The sequence below is a fragment of the Nicotiana tomentosiformis genome, chromosome 2 (genome assembly GCF_000390325.3).
Source record: "Nicotiana tomentosiformis chromosome 2, ASM39032v3, whole genome shotgun sequence".
Taxonomy (NCBI): domain Eukaryota; kingdom Viridiplantae; phylum Streptophyta; class Magnoliopsida; order Solanales; family Solanaceae; genus Nicotiana; species Nicotiana tomentosiformis.
The window spans coordinates 30,484,444-30,506,393 of record NC_090813.1 but is presented as its reverse complement, the minus strand read 5'-3'; the positions used below and the strand labels follow the sequence as shown (position 1 = coordinate 30,506,393).

At 38.8% G+C, this 21,950-nt stretch overlaps 1 protein-coding gene and 1 non-coding gene across 2 annotated transcripts; one reads left to right on the top strand and one right to left on the bottom strand.

The window, feature by feature from the left end:
• The first annotated feature begins 14,926 nt into the window (after positions 1–14,926).
• On the top strand, positions 14,927–19,438 carry LOC104101572 (expansin-A3-like). Its single transcript, XM_009609053.4, has 4 exons — positions 14,927–15,192; positions 15,851–16,166; positions 17,511–17,800; positions 19,132–19,438. The coding sequence occupies exons 1-4, from the start codon at positions 15,042–15,044 to the stop codon at positions 19,254–19,256; spliced, it is 882 nt and encodes a 293-aa protein (XP_009607348.1). The 5' UTR covers positions 14,927–15,041; the 3' UTR covers positions 19,257–19,438.
• Positions 19,439–21,546: 2,108 nt separating this feature from the next.
• TRNAK-UUU (transfer RNA lysine (anticodon UUU)) lies at positions 21,547–21,619 on the bottom strand. Its single transcript has one exon. It is a non-coding gene; the product is annotated as a tRNA-Lys (tRNA).
• Positions 21,620–21,950: the final 331 nt, after the last annotated feature.

Below are 21,950 nucleotides of genomic sequence, written 5' to 3'. Positions count from 1 at the left end.
GTTGCTATATTGGGAGGTTGCACAACCACTTTAGATCGTTCTATTCGTGCTTGAAAAACGACCCCATCGCTCCTTTTAATGGACATTCTTAGCCGTCCTCCGAGGGCTCGACCACATGATGAACATGTTTTAAGCTAACTGCATGTCGAGATGGTAGTCGTGGTTAATTCGAGGATCTTACGCGGCGGAGGCTAACAGCTAAGCCACTAATCATACAGCTAATAAAATAAAGTCGGTCACTACTGAGATAATAAAATCGAGCTAATATGTGATCATGACAGTACACTGATGCATAGGTCTTCTTTACTTTACGGCCTTTTGAATCGGGTCAGGAAGAACAAGTTGTTACAGCTCCGGGGAAAAGATTCATCTTCCAATTTAAACACATATGCATGCTTAACCAACTCACTCATGAGTACGTAGTACTTTGTACATTGCTTTTCAACAGAATTACAATAATGTACTTCGTAAGAACTGTTTTTTGCACCTGAGTTATCCAACGTTGTTAACAATATTTAGTGATAGACTTATCCTAGTATCATGTTTATTAGGTCATATTTCCTTTAAGAGAAACATTAGTTGCGTTATTTTCTTGTTTGATTTCACTTACCTAATTATGGCTCATTGAAGGCCTAATTGCATTTAAATTGATCCAACACTACTCTCTAAACTAGGTATAGAGCATACAATTAAGAATAATTAACCCAAATAGTTGTCCACCCTACCACTTAAACTAAAAATAGCCGGTCAATATATAATATATGCATTATTTATGTATTACATGTATATAATTGTGTATAATTAATGTATAATTTATATATATAGCTAAAAAAAGTAAACAATTAATATGGCTGACTATTTGTGTAAAGATCCCTACAATTAATTCGTTGTTCGAGCTTTTTAAGAGTTAACCTATACAAGTACTATCTTCAAACCTGCAACTTTATTCCTTCTTATGGAAAACTTAATATCAAAGAAAGTTAGACTTTTAAGCAACTTGTTTCAAAGGATTAAAGCACATAACAATTCTAACTTTATACTTTTTTATAACTAGACTTTTGGTAGAATGACCTTTTTTCCTCTTCTTCTTATATATGTACCTTTTTCCCTTTCCTACAAATACTAGTATCTTTTTATGAAAATAGAAGAGCTTAAATGTAGCCCACAATTCCACATTATAAAATTTATTGAGATCCCTAATAGGTTTACCCTAAAAGTTGCTATATTGGGAGCGCAGTCTAAGGTGTCTCGGATACTTTCGACTTTTCATCTTCCTCTTTGTTTCTTTCCCTTTTACAGAGGTTTTTTTTGTAATTGCCAACTCTTTACAAAAATGACCAGAAAAAAGAGACTAGTCTTAAAGCCGTTTAGTATAGAGCGAAATGCAACTTGTCTCTTCCTATCCATTTTTGGAAAAGAATGTAGTAGAAATATCAATATACCACGAGCATCAGCAAGCAGGGGGATCCACGGGGTACAGCTTAGTCAAGGTTTTCTTATAATATAATGTGAATAAATTTAAAAAATGAAGTTGCTTATTATTATGGTGATTTACTCATTTGTTTGTTTTTTAAAATGTTAACATTACTTACTAAAAATTCTACGCATGCTACTATCGGCCAGAGGACATGGTTTCAGTTGCATGCATGACTCAATATATATACCACCTCGACTATCTAATACTTAATATAGTCTACAATTGAGCATCGATATAGCTAGGGTAAAATCTTACAATGTTTGCGCAAACTTTGAATATTGGTTGCACATTTTGAGCAAATCTTTAAGGTACCGATTTATGTGCTCTGGTTAAAAGCAAATTTATAATGTAATATTCCTAGTTATTCTTAATTTAAGAAGAGAAAAATTATATTGTTCAATTAGATTTAAGTGCAAGTTATATCAAAATATCGGGTTAATTACACCTAATACAGTCAAACCTCTCTGTAACTGCATCCTTGTATAACAGTACTTCACTATAAAAGCCAAGTTTTTTCGGAACCAAATTTTATTTTCTGTTATAATATATGTTTTCTATAACAACAATTCGCTATAACATCTAAAAATATCTGGAACAAACGAGACTGTTATAGAGAGGTTTTTTTGTATAATGTCTTCGAACTTATAGTCTTGTTTACCCTTAAAATCGGATAACAATTAAATTTATAAGTGGTTTTAAGGATATGTAATTTCATTTGGCACAAACTGAGAAATATAAAAATTGAAGTTAGAAATTAACTATAAAATAAAGCAAATCGGTATATCATACAACTTTGGCCCTTGAGCTAGGTAGCTCTCGCACCAACTAAGTGTATTATTGATGAGTAAGAACTGAACTACTGAATAAGAGAGCTTAAGGGAGAAAATATAATATATTGCTTTGTTATGCGTGAATCTGTGCTTACAAAATGATTGGAACCCCATTTATATAGTAGATGAGTTCTACATATGGTACAATTCTAAATACAGAAGAAAATATCTTGATTGGCTAATCAACCGGTCTTGACTTAATACATGCCGAGATCTCCGCCACAATCCTCGCCCGGTCATGGATTCCTCGACTTTCTGTTATTCGACTTAGCAGGCTTCCTTCGATCTCGCTAGATCTCTATCCTTCTCGGTCTCGACCTTAGCTGGTCTCGGTCTCAATCGATCCTTGAATCACGAGCTAGGCAATATTTATTCATGTAACGATCCAATATAACTTGGGATTGAACCTCGGTCTGTCACCCTGGTCTCGATTAACCATACAAAATCGGGTAAGCCCAATTTTGACCATATACAGATAGTCCTCTCGTTTTTTGGAGAGTAATGACAAGAAACGATTTGAGCCTTCGATCATGACGTAATCGTCGTGACATAAGTAGTAGAAATGACAGAAACGTCTCGTCGGTACAGTTTTCCAGGTATTTTATGTGCATTAGTCGACGGTCGGCCACTACCAGTTTTGAACCGTCGTTGTGAAACCGATAACTAGCCCCCTTCATTATTTCAAACTTTAGTTTCAAATCTTTTTCATTCCAATCTCCATAGTTCTTTGCCTTCTTCAAAGCTTCCTATCTTCAGATCTTTAAGTTTCTTTGCTTGTTCTTCCTAAAACACCAAATACTTCAGTCTCCATTCTTCTTTTCCCATAAAAACTAAATGGCCAAAACATCTAAAATTGTTCCACAGAAAGAGGTTGCTTTCTCATCTCGTCCGGCCGGCGAGAAACCAGTAGTGGAGCCACTCCCTGAAGAACTTATTCCCGGGGGGGAGGGGGGTGTCATAGATTCCGACTTTAAGGTCGAGAAACCCTCATCGGTTCCTGGTAGATGGGAGCCGATATCGAAATATATATGCTTGATACCCAAAAGCCTCCTCGACCAGGTGAAAAAAGATTGCAACTAGGGAAACAAAGAGTTTGTGATACCGACACCAGAAGAAGCGATCACTACCCATGTGGAAGGGTTTCTGAGTGTTTACACTTATCCTTTCACGCTGGGTCCCTTCGATCTGATCATCGTAGACTTCTGCAAGAAATACCAGGTGACCCTCGACCAAATTCACCCCTCTTTCTGGAGGATCGTGATACTGCTCTGTTTCTTCGTGAGAAAATCAACGGGCTTCCCTTCACCCTTGACCACTTCATAAGATTATATAGCCCTCGAATCTATCAAAGTGGGCTGATAAAGCTTCAACGTCGGGCCATCAAGGATCTTATCTCGAGTATAGATGAAGACAAAGATCGGGGTTGGATGGGCCGGTTCGTTCAGGTGAAGACTACGAACCTAATCCCGGATGAGAGCATGTCATTTCCTGAGAAATGGAATATGAAACGTAAGTATGATTCCGTCTTTAATTTTTGTTCGTTATTTTTACTTCTTCATCCTTTCTTATCAGTGTTTTTCTTAATGCAGTCGTTGCTTGGATGCAGGGTGCGGTTCCCCACCTCGAGAACTAGGTTAGGAGCCTGGTATCGACGTCAACACACGCCGAGATGCATGGCACGATTTGTCAAAGGGTCGGTGGGAGGCTCGTACTCATGGTAAGCCTTCTTCCTGACTTACCGATTTGCCTATCGTTCAAGCATTTTTTCAAACATGAGTTTACTTATTTTCTCCTTTTGTAGGTCTCGGAAAGGATGCTACTATAAGACCCCCGTCCGGTGATGAAGAAGTTTCACCACTTATCACGAAACCGGCAAAGAAGAATAAGAGGAAAAGGGCCTCGAACTCCGAGGGTCAAAAACCCAAGAAGAGAACAGCCCGTAAACCCAAAGGGAATATAATCCCAATGACTATGGAGTCAGTCCAAAGACTAAGGGAAGAAGAAGAAGAAGAATATGATTCCGAGCTGGTGGCCCGAGCGCGAGCTAGCACCGAGATTCGAAGAACTCCAGAACTGTTGGGAGTTGATACTATTCCGTCTAGGCTCGATGAGGTCGAGGAGGAGACTTCGGCCCAAGTTCCCGAGCTGAGAGGAACCGAAGATGCTTGATCTCGGGGTGAAGATACCGTTGAAGAGGCGGTAGATGCCGGTGCAGAAACCGGGCTTAAGGCTCCCCAAGACGGAGGCGGCGCCCCAAAAGACCCACTTGGGGCAATAGAGATCGGGGATTCCTCCCTGTTTCCTTCATTTTTCAAGTCGATGATACGCGACGCTCAGGCCGTGGAAACTTATCACGGGGAGGGAGCCCACAGAGAGGAAGATCATTTCCGTGGTTATTTTGTTGGGGTAGAAGATGTCACCGGTTTGAGTGACTTGGAGACTCCGAAGAAGAGCTCGGGTGAGGCTTCCTCGAGTTTTACACTGACCAATCAGTTTTCGTCCCCTAGTGTCGATCCCTGGCATAAGCGAACAATCATTATCACGGTCCCGGAGGATGCCCGGGTTCTTGCTGCCCCCGTAGGGGTGGCTAGATACCTCCGATGTTTGGTCACGGAAGAAGACCAAGCCCAGATAGGCGAGGTGGGAGCGCCTTGTCTTTTCAATGAAGCCTAACAAGCCCTGGATCGGGTAATTTCATATTTTCTTTGTCAATTTTCATACTTGTACTTTTCTCCCCTTGTATAATTCCTTCTTTCTATTTTTGTAGGCTTTTGTGCTTCATCACGAGGCTTTCTTCTGATCTCGAAGGGAGCTGAGCCGGTACGAAGCCACAAAACGAGGGCTTACTGAGGAGAGAGATTCCTTCAAACTTCTCAATGAGCAGAGAGAAGGTGAAGTAAAAGGACTTCGAGTTGAGCTAGAAGCAGCTCAGAAAGAACAATCTGATCTGGCCGAGCAGGTAAAAAGAATCTTTGAGGTTAATGACACTGACTCGGGCGTGGTGTCTAAGAGTCCGATCCCACAGGTCTAGCGAAAGCTCGATGTGATCGGACAGCTTCGAGAGGAAGTGGACGCAGTGAAAGCGGAGGCCGAGGCGTGGAAGAAGAACATGGCCGCCTTGTCTCAGAAAAGGAAGCTGCCCGAGCTCAACTGGCCTCGGCTGAGACCTAACTTCGAAGCTTGAAAGAGAAGTCCTTGGTGCAAGCCAAGAAAATTGAAGAGTTCCAGTCTCGGTTGGGTTCAGTAACTTCCGATCGAGAGAGGCTGGCCACAGAACTTGCATCGGCCAAATCGGAGGTCGAAACGACCAAGGCTAATGTTAATGCAATGGTGGCCGTCTACTGGTCTGATGCTGAAGCTGCTCAAGTTCGAGCAAAAGAGGTTGCCAAAGCTACTCAAGCTCGAGCAAACTGGGTTTCCGAGCTTGCTAAATACCAGTCTCGAAGGGACACTCTCGAGGAGATCCATGTTCGTGGCTTCGATCTTACAGCCGAGATCGAGAATGCTAAGGAGCTCGAAGCTGAAGCCAGACTGTTGGCCTTTTCTGATGATGATGATTCTGGGAGTATGAGCGGATCTGAAAGCGGAGAAGGGCTCGAGAGCGAAGATGCTGCTCCCGGAGAAGACTAAGTCCTTTAGGATTAGTATTTTTTATGTTTCTTTTAAGACCGTTTCGGTCTTTTGTAGAGAAATTTGATCGGGCCATATTGCCCTTAAAAAAGATTTTTGACATAAAAGCTTTCTTCCTTTTTGTCTTATAAAATTATGAAGTTGTATTCTAAGGTCCAAGATTTAGACAATTTGATTGAAACTGAACTAGTATAGCCCATAGGCTTTACGATCGAGTGAGTGCTTGCTCGAACTCGAAGTAAGGTAACCCTTAGGTTTTTTATTTGAGCGAGGATGGCTTCTCAAGCTCAAAGCAAAAATAGCCCTTAGACTTTTGTATTAGGCCGATATAGCCTTTGTAAAAAGATTGTTTATGGATTTCTCCCCTTTTCGGCTTGAAATATTTTTTATCATTTGTATTTGCAAAACTTGTAATGCCTTAGCATGCAATAAGGAACTATTCGAGAGTTCGAACAATTTTGTACTCATTAGAGTTTTCGAGGCTTGATATTATCGAAGTCTTTTATGATTTTGTTAGGGGTAACCCTTTTAACCGGTTTATGAGAGAATTCGAAGGCCTGTTTTATTACGGAATTCGGACGTCTCCGAACTATGTTAATTCGGCCGTAGCCTTTTTAGTTCGGGATTTGCCCCTTGGGATTATTTTTCCATTTTACTTCGAGCTTGCCCGAAGTGTCAATCCCCGAGTGGGGTGGCCGTGGCCTATAAAAATTGAGGGTTGCCTAAAAGGTCTTATGATCTCGAAGTTTTAATAATCCGATCTCGTTTATTTTTGGACGGCAGTCCCCGAGCGTGGGGGTAGTTATCCGAACTCTGGTTATGGTCGGCCTTTAAGCCTGTATACATAATAGATCGAGAGTATGAAATTGTAAAGTAGAAAATATTTTCTAAGGCATGAGATATCGGTAAAGAAAAATGCTTCTCTTTATAAATGATTATACATGCGTACTTGTTCTGTGCCAGAGCACGAGCAAACTACGCGAGCATGGTTCGTTTGACCGTTTGGCCCTTACAAATTTTTTATATCGAGACTTTGCTGCCATGAAGTAATTTCTTCGCATCAAAGTTGACATTCGAGGGCAATGCCCCTAGTATTCGAGGTTGATTGTAAAGAAACCTCGGATATTGTTGAATAGTTCTAAGTTAGCACAATCAATAGTTTCCTGATTAAAAACCTCGCCGGAAAACCCATTTGGGACAAAACCGGTCTAAGGAAAAAAAAGTGCAATGTGTGCTTTCATACCTAAAAGCTTCGTGTCAAAGAATCCATGGTTATTTCTGGTCGAACACCTGCAAGGGTTAGTTTAAAATATAAATGAAAATGGAAGGGGCCGTACCTTAGCAGTAGTATCGTTTTAGGTGCGATACGTTCCAATTGCTCGGCAGTTGTTCGCCATTCATCGTACCGAGCTTGTTGGATCCTTTTCCGATAATTTCGAGAACTTGGTACGGTCCTTCCCAGTTCGGACCCAGTATCCCTTCATTCAGATTTCGAGTGTTAAGGGTGACTTTTCTTAGCACCAAGTCCCCGATGTTAAAATATCGAAGATTGGCTCTTCGATTGTAGTACTTTTCGATCCGCTATTTTTGGGCGGCCAATCGGACGAGAGCAGCTTCGTGTCTTTCGTCCAACAATTCTAGGATCGTATTCATGGTCTCGTTATTCGACTCCTCTGTTGCATATCGAAACCTGATGCTAGGTTCTCCGACCTCGACCGGGATCAGAGCTTCAGTGCCATAAACTAACGAGAACGGTGTTGCTCCGGTACTGGATTTCGATGTTGTGCGGTGTGCCCGGTCTGCCCATAGAACCTCGGGTAGTATTTCTTTTTATTTTCCTTTGGCGTCGGTCAATCTAATCTTAAGATTTTGGATGATGGTTTTGTTGGTCGATTCAGCTTGTCCGTTTCCGCTGGGATGATAAGGTGTTGATAGGATCCTTTTGATCGTGTGATCCTCAAGAAATTTAGTTACTTTCCTGCCGATGAATTATTTTCCATTATCACATACAATCTCGGAGGGTATCCCGAATCGACATATGATGTGGTCCCAAATGAAGTCTATGACTTCCTTTTCTCTGACTTTCTCGAAAGCATGTGCTTCAACCCATTTATAGAAATAATCACTCATAAACAAAATAAACTGAACTTTACCTGGGGCCGACGGGAGAGGGCCAACGATGTCCATTCCCCATTTCATGAAGGGCCATGGGGACAGGACCGAGTGTAGTAGTTCCCCGGGTTGATGAATCATGGGCGCATGTCTTTGGCATTTGTCGCATTTTCGAACGAACTCTCTTGCATCTTTCCCCATATCGGTCCAATAGTACCCTGCTCTAATTACTTTGTAGACCAGCGATTCGACACCGAAATGATTTCCACAAGGGCCCTCGTGAACTTCCTGTAGGATGTAGTCGGTATCTCCCGGTCCCAAACATATTGCCAACGGTCCATCGAACGTCCTTCTAAACAGCGTTTCGTCTTAGGACAAAGTGAATTGTGTTGCCTTTGTGCTCAGAGCTCTCTACTCCTTTGGATCTGATGGAAGCTTCACGTTCTTTAAGTACTCTATGTACTTGTTTCTCCAATCCCAGGTTAAACTTGTGGAGTTTATCTCGGCGTGACCTTCTTCGATTACCGATCTCATGAGTAGTACGACAGTCCCCGAGTTGAGTTCGTCGTCTTCGACCGATGAACCTAAGTCTGCAAGAGCGTCGGCCTCGTTGTTCTGTTCTCGAGGTACATGTTGCAAGGTCCATTCCCTAAATCGATGTAGAGTCACCTGTAGTTTATCCAAGTACCTCTGCATTCGGTCTTCTCGGACTTCAAAAGTCCCGTTAACTTGGTTTACCACGAGGAGGGAATCACACTTAGCCTCTATGACCTCCGCTCCCAAGCTTCTAGCTAGTTCGAGACCTGCAATTATGGCCTCATACTCGTCCTCATTGTTAGTCAATTTTGTAGTTCTGATAGACTGTCTAACTACATTACTTGTGGGTGATTTTAGTACGATGCCTAGTCCGGACCCCGTCGCGTTCGAAGCACCGTCCGTAAAGAGGGTCTAGACTCCCGAAGATGTACCCGATTTTATTAGTAGTTCTTTTTCAACCTCGGGTACGAGGGCCGGTGTAAAGTCATCCACGAAGTCCGCCAAGATTTGAGCCTTCATGGCGGTTTGGGATCGATACTCAATATCGTACCCACTGATTTCTACGACCCATTTGGCTAATCGACCCGAAAGCTCAGGTTTGTGCAAAATATTTCGAAGAGGATAAGTTGTTACAACACATATTGGATGACATTGGAAATATGGTTTTAGTTTCCTAGAGGCGCTTATTAAAGCAAGCACTAATTTTTTTAAGTGTGGATATCTAGTTTCGGCCTCACCTAAGGTCCGACTAACATAATGGATAGGGAATTGAGTACCTTGTTCTTCTCGGACTAGGACTCCACTTAACGCTATCCCCGAGACTACCAAGTACAGGTAAAGTTGTCCGTTCACTTTCGGGGTGTGAAGCAGCGACGAGCTCGATAAATACCGCTTTAGTTCCTCCAAGGCATGCTGGCATTCCGGTATCCATGCAAAATTGCTCTTCTTATTAAGCAGCGAGAAGAATCGGTGGCTCCTATTTGAGGATCTCGAAATGAATCGTCCTAGGGCGGCTATCCATCCCATCGGACTCTACACGGCCTTTACATTATCCATTACCGTGATATCCTCGATAGCTTTGATTTTATCGGGGTTGATCTCGATTCCCCGATTGGACACCATGAAACCAAGAAACTTGCCCGAGCCAACCCCGAATGCACACTTTTCGGGGTTGAGCTTCATATTGTACTTCCTCAGTATATCGAAAGTCTTCTGCAAATGCTTTAAATGGTCCTCTGCTCGCAGGGACTTAATTAGCATGTCATTAATATAAACTTCCATTGATTTTTCTATTTGTTCTTCGAACATTCGGTTTACTAGGCGTTGATAAGTTACACCAGCATTTTTTAGACCGAATGGCATTACATTATAACAGTAGGTACCGTACTTAGTGATAAACGAAGTCTTTTCCTGATCCTCCGGGTTCATCTATATCTAGTTGTACCCGGAGTAGGCATCGAGAAAACTGAGAATCTTGTGGCCGGCTGTGGCATCGATCATACGATCGATATTAGGCAAAGGAAAATAACCCTTGGGGCATGCTTTATTCAGATCTTTATAATCTACACACATTCTAAGTTTGTTTCCCTTTTTAGGGACTACCACTACGTTTGCTAACCATTCGGGATACTTTACTTTCCGAATGGATCCTATTTTGAGAAGTTTGGTTACCTCGTCCTTGATGAAGGCATGTTTGACCTCGGAGTAGGGCCTTCTTTTTTGCTTCATCGGGCGGAATTTAGGGTCCAGGCTCAGTTTGTGAGTGATAATATCTGGTGGGATACCTGTCATATCGAGGTGGGACCAAGAAAAGCAATCCATATTAGCTTTAAGGAAATGAATAAGTTTTTTCCTGAGCTCAAGGGTTAGCCCCGTGCCCAGGTATACCTTTCGTTCGGGCTGATGCTTGGCCAGTGTGACTTGTTCCAGCTCTTCGACTATTGATTTGGTGGCGTCGGAGTCATCGGGAATTATAAAGGATCGAGGGATCCAGTAGTCGTCATCCTCGTCGATCCCTTGCTTCTACAATTGGGTCGAGGCCGGCGTCTGTGGTTGCTATTTGGCCTCTTGCTTTCCCTTCGAATATGATCCCTTCATTGATGAGAGTGCCGATACCAGTATCACTTCATCGACTGCAAATATCTCTTTGGCGGCGGGTTGTTCCCCATACACTATTTTGACTCCCTCTGATGTCGGGAACTTCAGAACTTGGTGAAGGGTCGAGGGTACTGCCCTCATGTTATGGATCCAAGGCCTTTCAAGCAGGGCGTTGTACCTCATGTCACCCTCGATCACATGGAACTTTGTTTCTTGGATGGTCCCGGCCACGTTCACTAGCAAAGTAATTTCACCTTTGGTGGTTTCGCTTGCCATGTTGAAGCCGTTAAGTACTCGGGTTGCGGGCACAATTTGATCTTGTAGGCCGAGTTGTTCTACGATCGAATAATATTGGCCGAGCTACCTGGATCAATAAAATTCGTTTAACTTGAATTTTATTCATAAGGACAAATATTACCAGTGCGTCGTTGTGGGGTTGTAAGATCCCCTTTGTATCCTCGTCATTGAAAGACAAGTCCCTTCTGGTACTTAGTCTGGAGTCCGTTTTTCCCTTATGATCGACACCTTGGTGCGTTTGAATACGGGCCCCTGAGGAATATCGACCCCTCAAACAATCATGTGGATCACGTGTTGCGACTCTTCTTGATCATTCTGTCTGTTTGAATCTCTGTTCTTGAAGTGATTTTTAGCCCGATCGCTTAAGAATTCTCGAAGATGCCCTTCGTTGAACAAATGGGCTACCTCCTCCCTCAACTGTTTGCAATCTTCTATTCTATGACCATGGGTGCCATGATATTTGCACATTTGACTAGGATTTCTCTGGGCCGTATCAGTCTATAGAGGTTGGGGCCACCTAGTGTCTTTGATGCGCCCAATGGCCGATACAATAGCTAATGCATCAACGTTGAAGTTGTATTTCGATAGTCATGGTGCTTCTTTGGGTTTGACATTTCTGTCGAAACAACTTTTACTCATGAGCCCTCGAGAGCTCTGTCCTCGAGCATTTCTTATATCAATTCGAATGGGGTTGCATCCAGACCCGTTGTTTCTCCGATCTCCACCGTATGGCTGATATCGATCTCTGTTTGACTGTGGTTCCCGGGCAATATCCCTTTTAACTCTGTCGATGGTCCTGTTTGGATAAACAAACCCAGAAGGAGCCCCCAACTGGTCATCCTCAACCCTAATCTTTGACTAGTACCGATTATGCACATCGGCCCAGGTTACAGCTAGATATTCGATCAAGTTCTGCTTTAACTGTTGTGAGGCTACCGAACTTCGTATGTTTAGGCCTTGAGTGAAAGCTTGAACAACCCAATCGTCGGTGATCGGGGGCAGATCCATACGCTCTATTTGGAACCGAGATACGAACTCTTTGAGCATCTTGTTGTCTTTCTGTTTTACTTTGAAGAGGTCCCACTTTCTAGTTTCGACCTTTATCACTCCGACATGTTACTGATGAAGGAATCTGCGAGCATAGAAAAAGAATCAATGGAGTTAGGTGACAAATTATGGTACCATATCATCTTCCCATTTGATAAAGTTTCTTTGAATTTCTTCAGCAGTACGGACTCAATCTCATCGTTCTCTAGATCATTCCCCTTTATTGCGCATGTGTAAGAAGTGACATGCTCGTTGGGGGCGGTATTTCCATTATACTTGGAAATTTCTGGCATGCGAAATTTCTTCGGAATGGGCTTAGGAGCCGCGCTCGGGGGGGGAGGGGGGAGGAGGGCTTTTGTACGAACTTCTTTGAATCCAAACCCTTCAAAATCGGTGGTGCCCCCGGAATTTGATCTACTCGGGAGTTATATGTTTCCACTTTTTTGTCATTCGCTTCAATCTTCTTCTCCCCCGATTCAATTCGCTTTGTCAGCTCCTCGAACATTTTCAAGATAGCGGGGTCGGTCCCTGACTCATTCACATTTGACCTCCCCGGTACTGGTTTGGCCCTATGAACAACTTCCTGTGATGGCTCGGGTTCGACCCTACTCGGTGCATGGTTCTGATTTTGAAGTTGTGCTATTGCAACTTGTTGAGCCTGCAGCATTTCGAATATTATTCGAACGCTGATTCCGCCTTCTTCGCCACCCTGTGCGTTCTGACCGGTTGATCGAACGTCTCTGCGGACGCTACTTTTGAGGTCGACGCCCAGATTTGCATTCAGGGCAACATGGGAACTGACGTCGATGGGGTCTGCAACTAGTACTCCCTCGAGGTCAACTGGAAGCACTTCGTTTCCTAGGGCGGCTACGTTGTCGTTTTCGCCATGAAAACCAAGGCCATTGTCGATGTATGTGGGTATTGCTCGAGAGTTCAACATGTTGTTCCTGGAATCAAAAACGCTTACAAGAACAAGTGTAAAGCAGTGTATGTGTGTTATGAAAATTAGCACCAGACAATCATTATTATCTTTAGCCCCACGATGGGTGCCAAACTGTTTACCCTTAAAATCGGATAACAATTAAATTTGTAAGTAATTTTAAGGATATGTGATTTCACTTGGCACAAACTGAGAAATATGAAAATTGAAGTTAGAAATTAACTGTAAAATAAAGCAAACCGGTATATCATACAGCTTTGGCCCTTGAGCTAGGTTGCCCTCGCACTAACTAAGTGTATTATTGAAGAGTAAGAACTGAACTACTGAATAAGAGAGCTTAAGAGAGAAAACGTAATATATCGCTTTGTTATGCGTGAATATGTGCTTACAAAATAATTGGAACCCCCTTTATATAGTAGAGGAGTTCTACATATGGTACAATTCTAAATACAGAGGAAAATCTCCTGATTGGCTAATCAACCGGTCTTGACTTGATACATGCCGAGATCTCCGCCACAATCCTCGTCCGGTCACGGATTTCTCGGCTTTCTGTTATTCGACTTAGCAGGCTTCCTTCGATCTCGCTAGATTTCTATCCTTCTCGGTCTCGACCTTAGCTGGTCTCGATCTCGATCGATCCCTGAATCACGAGTTAGGCAATATTTATTCATGTAACGATCCAATATAACTTGGGATTGAAGCTTGGTCTGCCACCCGATCTCGATTAACCACCCGATTTTGACCGTATACAAGTCTAATAACAGGAACTCATCTGAGTGTTGTGGACTCAACATTTTGTGATGACCTATTGGGTCATCTAAGCCTAGTAATCGTATTTGGCTTATATCCTTTTAGCTCAGGCGCATATTTAAATGTTAGAGCTGAGACCCGGTAAAAACTTTATCTGTTCCGTCGTCATGATATTTACCTGACATCCTTCCACAAAATAAAAGAATCGGCTTAATCGCTGAAGCTGGTAAATGGTACAGTGACTAAATGATTTTGATTAGTGAGGAAGTAAAGAGTGATATTCCAACTTTCGCAATTTCGCGCTTCAGGAATGTGGGTGCGATATTACTCGTCTTCCTTTCTCTTTCTTGTGCGTTTTCCTTGGCCTTGAAGTACTTCCTCTGCTAACAACAACAACAACAATCCAGTATAAACTCATTAGTTGAGTTTTGAGGAGGGTAGTGTGTACGCAGACTTTACCCCTACCCTGGGATAGAGAAGCTATTTCCAATAGAAACTCGGCATCCTTCCCTCCAAGAACTCCCACCTTGCTCTTGGGGTGACTCGAACTCACAACCTCTTGGTTGGAAGTGGAAGGCGCTTACCATCAGAGCAACTCACCTTGTCTACTAAAAGGACACAAATTTCCTAATTCATTTTACTCAACTCTATATTGTATTCTCTTTATATGATTTTGTGGTTCTTTAGATAATGATTTAGATTAATTTAACCTATGCATTAAAGCTGGCAAGTAAATGCTTCAAGGTCAAGCACTGAAACTGTGAGTTCGATTAATGAGAACAATACATAAAAGATTAGCATGATCATCACGCACCGAATAACACACAAATTGAAAAATGGTCCAATGACGAAGTGTTTAGGACGAAATCAAGAAGCTCAAGCTTCCTCTTAATCTTTTAGGCTTTGCCATAAGTCTAAGCATGAATCATGAAACTTCATTACTTCATTGCCATGTTTCCTTGTGCCTTGAGCAAGCTAGCTATTCTCATGACCACGTGCACCTCACATCACATGTATCTCTATACAGATCCTATTTTTGTTCAATATTTTGCCCCCCCTTTTCATACATACTATGGCCTATAGCTTAACCCCATGTCCACATATATGTCACATTTAAAAAAATTCCAAAGATTACAAATTAACAAAACAGAGCAATTTAATTACAGACCTTGCCATTGTAACTCCTCAATAAATACGCCCACTTAATTTCCTTTCCCTCTCAGTTCGCCCTCTGCTCAAACCCCATTCCCATTCTCTAAACTAAAACCCTATATCACACTATTTTCCCCTGTTTAGACTGAACTGAACACTTCACTGTGAGAAAATGGCTGTGACTAATTGGACGCTCTACATTGCTAGTGTTCTCTGTTTTCTGACGGCTGTTAACGCAAAAATCTCCGGCAATTACGCCGGCGGTCCCTGGACAACTGCTCACGCCACTTTCTATGGAGGCTCCGATGCCTCTGGCACCATGGGTATTATACCTCTCTTCTCTTCTCTTCTCTTCTCCCCATTTAACGCAAAAGTCTTCGATTTAAATTTCAACTTAAACTACTACTTCAATATAATAAGAATCTATAGTGTAAAATACTTCTGCCTCTTTCCCAATTTATATGGCATGATTATAGCTTGTTTGACCTAGCTTCTAAGATAAGAGAAATTCTTTTAAAAAATAAAAAAAATTTATTGAGAAGTAGTTTATGTTTTGCTAATTAATTTGAGAAATATTTTTTAATAACAATTAGAGTTTAGTCAAATTTTTAAATGAGATTTCTAATTATTTTTCTCAAAATATTTTTTTTAAAAAGTATTTTTAGTGAAAAATTATATTTTTTTGTTTCTAAAAAGTTGCTTTTATTTATACTCAAAAGAAGAAATTTTTTTTTTTAAAAGCCTGGCCAAATACTTTTAACTTTGGGATTAAAAAAAAAAAAAGCTTTTGGCCTTGCAAAGTTTGGGTAAAGAGGCTATTTAGTATATCGAAAAAGAATGTTAGTATATATATATTTTTTAAATAATTTATTTCAAACTTCTTAATTTACTCTTATTAAGATAATTATAGTCGCAGATATGTGTATTGACTCATTTTAGAAGGTTACTGATGGTTTAACAATGGGAAATTGTTTTTCCTAGGTGGGGCTTGTGGATATGGGAATTTGTACAGCCAAGGTTACGGAGTGAACAATGCAGCACTGAGTACAGTCCTTTTCAACAATGGGTTGAGCTGCGGCGCTTGCTTTGAGCTAAAGTGTACTGACCAGAAATGGTGCACCCCTGGGAACCCTTCCATATTAGTGACTGCCACAAATTTCTGCCCACCAAACTTCGCCTTGCCTAACGATAATGGAGGGTGGTGCAACCCACCTCGCCCCCATTTCGACCTCGCCATGCCTATGTTCCTCAAAATTGCTGAGTACCGTGCTGGAATTGTTCCTGTAAACTACCGACGGTTAGTGTCACAAAGCCTAGCTATAAAACCCTTTTTTTGCTATTGCACTTTATCATTTTTAGTACCTGGGTGCACTATAAAAAATTAAGAAAAAATGTACTTAGTTGGAATTGATCTATATTAGTAAATAACTCAACCTTCAACAAGTACAACATTCGACATTTTTGGAGTATGGGTGCGAACAATTAATATTATACCAATTTTAGAAAATATGTACATAAAATATCTAATTTTGTGAAGAATTAATGGGTTCACATATCCCGTAGTCTCCTTTATAAATTCACCCCTAAATATTTTTGGAAGCTGCTAAAATTTTTTTTTTTTTCAAACTTATATTCCTTCAGTTTTAATTTATGTGAACATATTTCCTTTAAACCCGTGCCAAAAAGAATAACTATTTTTCACATTTGAAATTTTTTTACTTTTATGTAATGATTTATAGTCACACAAAATATATATAACTCATTTTACATATCAAGTTTTAAATTTTTTTTTTTTTTTCTTAAGCTTTGTGCCAGTTAAATAGGCTCGTATAAATTCAAAGAGATGGATTATTTAGTATGGTCCCCTATCCTTAGGACCTCAGCTATATTTCGTAAAGTAAACTGCCCCAATTGAAAACGCATGTTCCTATCTTTGGTGCATTTGCCCTTAATAGTAGCGTCAAAGTTGTGCATTATTAAGGTGTTTCTGAGGGGTAGAAAGGTAATTGAAATATGAAAAAGTGATTCAGGAAATTTGGGATCTGCCCTGCTTAGATTTTAGTGTATGTGTCACATAGTTCTCATTGCCCCAAACGCTTGTTGGTTCCCGAACATATTGTACGCCATTAAGTAGGAGAAAACATTCTCTCGATATTTTTATTAAATTAATTAATTTAATCTTAAAAGTTGTAAAATAAAGTGGAAAAATATATTCACGTCTAAATAACTAGTATACATATGAAAGATATACTCTTTTCATTTCAATTTATGTGAACCTTTTTTTTTTTTATCCATTCCAAAAAAATGATCCATTTTTAAATTCAATTTAACTTAAAATTCTAACTTTATCCTTAATGAGAAACTTTTACAGTCATACAAATATTCTAGTATATTTAACACTACAAGTTTCAAAAAATTATAGCCACACAAATATTATGACTTGTTTAGAATCACAAATCTTTAAAGTCTTTATTCCTTTATCAAAATTTATGTATAGACAAACATATTCATATAAATTGAAATAGTGAGAATACGTTACGTTAACTGATGTGATGTAAACGTCAAATACAAATAATGTTAAGGATAAATCCTAAAGCTCATAACCTCTTACTAAATTTTTTTATTTTTTAATTGTTTACAGGGTACCATGCAGAAAGCAAGGAGGAATCAGATTTACAATCAACGGCTTCCGCTACTTTAACTTGGTATTAGTGACAAATGTCGCAGGGGCAGGGGATATTCAAAAGGTATATGTGAAAGGTACAAAAACCAATTGGATAGCAATGAATCGGAATTGGGGTCAAAATTGGCAAACCAATGCTTTGCTTGTTGGCCAAGCCCTTTCTTTTAGAGTCACTGCCAGTGACAAACGCAGTTCCGCTTCTTATGATATAGCACCAGCTAATTGGCAATTTGGCCAGACTTTCCAGGGTAAGAATTTCCGGGTTTAATTTCCAAAAAGAAAGGAAAATATTATACTTACTGACCCTATTAAAAAAAGGTCCTTTTATCTTATTATAAAAAAGAAAAAAAATAGAAAAGTTCACACGATTTCCCGCCTTCAATTTCTCTTTTTTATCTGGGAAAATTTGAAGTACGCGGGAATTATTTTCTTTTTCTTGGATTTGTATTTTTTTTTGCCTTTTTTACCTTTATGTGATAAAGTGGGTGTTGGTAAAAGTTAAACCTGGATAAGGTGAAGGGCAAAAGCTATAGAGGCTGAAGCAGCTACAAAAGGACCAAAATTAGGGAAAACTTGTAGCCCTCAGCTTTATTTGCATATTGATACTGATGTAATGGGAAATTACTGCCTAAGCTTATGAATATACTTTTATACTGCAAATCCTATATTTTATTATTTGTAGCTCTCTTGTTTTCCATTGATTGTTTCTTGTATATCATTTCTCTTCTTTCCGCATCTTCCGAATCGTGTCTCTAACGAAAAAGCAAGCAGCGATTAAATAACCGATAAAGAATTTTAACATGCAAGTACATACATAAACGGAACTAAGATTTAAAATTTATGTGTTCAGAATTTTAGTTCTTTTACGTTTTTATGTTCTAAATTAATACTAACTTTTACATATTCAACAAATTTCGTACAATAAATACAGAATCTAAATCAGGGGCGGAGCCACCGCGTTGGTTGCGGGTTCGGCCGAACGTAGTAACTTTTGTTCAAATTCTATATTTGTATTTAAGAATCCAATGAGTATGAAAAAATTATTAATTTAAAACCCAATAACTCAAGAGTATTATAATTCCAAACTCATAACGATCAAATTATAGCTCTGTCTTTTATCCGAATCAAAGTTATTGGACCCGTAATCTATACTCTAGTTCCATCCCATTTAAATATACCGTGAGTCTCCCTTTCAGAACTCCTCATTAATGTCTTATTCCCATCATATAACCTATGGCTAAGAAGTGCTAACAGAAACGACAGTTCTTGCCTATCAACTAATTAAATCAAAGACAATGAAATTTTACATCACTGAAATGGTACTACTCTTTTGTTGGCGAATTTGTTGTTTCAAGATTGGGTCAAATTTTAAGCTCTCATCGCAATTTTACCACATATATACATTATTGGATTCCGAATAGTAACAAGCACAGAGACCTTTGAGCTTGAGGTAATTATTCAGTCCCCAAATTAGATGCTCTAAACAATGACCAAAGTAAATGTTATTTTATTCAATCTAATAACTTGATGACATTATCAGTCCCGTTTTATATATTCCTCACTACAACTTTTATTTCAGCTAGAGATAACAAATGGGTTCAGGAGCAGAATGGGGTAGCAGATCTACTAGCTAAGAAAGGAGCCAGAAGCAGCTTTCTGATCATGTTATTGTATATATGTCAGTTTCTCCTTTGTTTGCTATGAATCCACTAATAGCAGATTAATTAGGAACTGCTTTTGTTAGGACACATTCGACTTGTACTACTAGTTCGGATTATAACGCAGAGACACTGTATTTTATTATAACGCATATTAAATTATAGTTTTTGGCACGTGTATCACGAGTCATGCACTAATAACAGATTAATTAAGAATTACTTTTGTTAGGACACATTCTGCTTGTACTACTAGTTTGGATTTTGACTCTACTTTGCATGAACTATTAATCCACGGAGAAACTGTATTAACGCATACTATTTATCTGTTAGTTTCTCGATACATACGTTACACACGTGTATGCTGAGTCACATAGTGAATCGTAAATGATGAGCACATAATTTAAACTCATTGTACAAAGTAAGGGTGTACATAGGTCGGGTTGGTTCGAATTTTTCAATTATCAAATCAAACTAATGGTGTCGGACTTTTAAATTTATAAACCAAACCAAACTAACAAAGTCGGGTTTTTCAATCTTGTTTTTTCGGGTTTCGGATTTTTTTCGGTAAAGTCTTTATAGCATAAAATATGTAACTTGTGCTCCAAATATTTCTTAAGTCCTAGTAAAATACAACTATATAATGTGTTTTCCAAGAAACTAACAAAATAATATGAGATAAGTCATAGCATTATACTAAAATATTCAATAACAAAGATAAAATTATAAAATTACATAAAACAAATATTGCTAATTAATAAGCCATAATAAAAATTAACATAATCTAAAAATACTACATAGGTCATGCTAAAATAAGTATAGCTAATAAGTACTAATATTAATTACATAACTAAGCACTAAAGAAAAAGATAAACTAAATTATGCATTTTCGTTATAAAGGAATATAAAATTAAAATAACTATCCAACACTATCGTCATTCCTAATATTGAATTGAATTTCTTTTGTTAGCATTAGTATTGATTTGAACTTTGTTTGAGTTACTACATTTATGGGCTATAAAATTTATTTACCATTCAAGAATGTTAAGTCTAAACTTGAAATAATACGTTAAAAGATAAAAATGTAAAAAAGTTTATAAAATATTTATAAATTACATTACAATAAATATTTATATGTATAAAATATTTTTAAAAATTATATAAATGTACTATCGGGTTGGTTTGGTTTCGGTTTGACTTTTTTTAGTTAAAACCAAACCAAATCAATTATGGCCGGGTTTTATTTTTCAATACCAAACCACATCAGATTTTGTTTCCTATTTGACTCGAATTATCGGTTTTGTGCGGTTTATCGATTTTCTTTGTACACCCATGGTACAAAGCATCTATGTTTATGCCCTTTTCGCCTTCCGTCGTCAAAAAGAAAATCTAAGTTTAGGTTGTACACAGATATCAGTCAAAATTGGCAAATAAAGAACAAATCTTGATATTCTCCAATAGTCGAAAGATCTAAAAATTAGGGATAGGTCAATGGGAATTTATCCCCCTTATCTTTCAATATTTCTTCTCGAAAAGAGATAATAAGTCTAAGATGAAGGACCAGACACTCCCTTTGCTACTTTTCACGGCAATAAAATTCTCCTATCTTTTATTTTCCTACTATTGTTAGTCAACTAGTTGCATATTCTAAGGTTAAAATTTGTTCCTCAGAAATCAATTTGTAGTTTATAATCTTGTAATTATTACTCGTAATTATTCTATTTTAGCTGAATTTATTCCCTAAACCTGTTGTGATCTACTTTGACTTGTCTTTAAGAATATTTCCCCATTTTTATCTACTTGCCTTTGATACTTTGGAATCTATTTGCAATTTTTTGTCTTTTTATTTTGGGGAGGGGAATGCGCTTTTCTTTTACTGGTCGTGTAAGAATATCTGATGGGATTTGTTTTGGGACGTTTGGTACATAGCTTTAATATTTCATATTGGATGGTCGAGTTGTGTAAATATAATATGAGAATCAATCTTGTGAGCTTATATTACAAGATAGATAGAATGAACATAATATCAAATTTGATCGGTTCGTCAAAACTTATGAACCATTTAACAACATAGACAAGTCTTGCCAATCCGCTTGTGAGTAATTTAATGTGTAAGATGAAAATTCTACTGAATTAAAATTCACTGGCAGAATTTGTGGACAAGACAAGTTTTGTCAATATAAATAATGAAATTTTCAAGAGTAAGTGAAATTTCACAAGGGTCACTAACTTTTATTTAAGGAAAGACCTTAAAAAAAGAACGTGGCAAAAACCTTTAATTAGAAATCTCACACAGAACTATTAATTAAATGCAAAAAGAAAATACATCAAGCAGTTGTCGCCGTCTGTGGGAATCGAACCCACGACCACGTGGTTAAAAGCCACGCGCTCTACCAGCTGAGCTAAGACGGCTGATTGCTTAATTTCATGGTTAGTTAAATATAATTAAAATACTTTACATTTGTATCTTCATCAAAACAAAGAATTAGTTAACTAAATAATGTATGATTAGTACATTAGCATTTACCTTCGAACCATTCTCCTCTTATTACTCTTTGTTTTGTATGTCCATGGAATAGAGTTAACTCTTGAGTGCAGAGGTGGATCTAAAATTTAAGTTTTATTGGTTCAACATTTAAGTTTTTGCGTTGAACATATTGTATTTTTAAAGTTGTGGGTTCATATTGTGATATATTACAATATTAATTAATTTTTACACATAAATTTATGTTCTGCGTTCAAA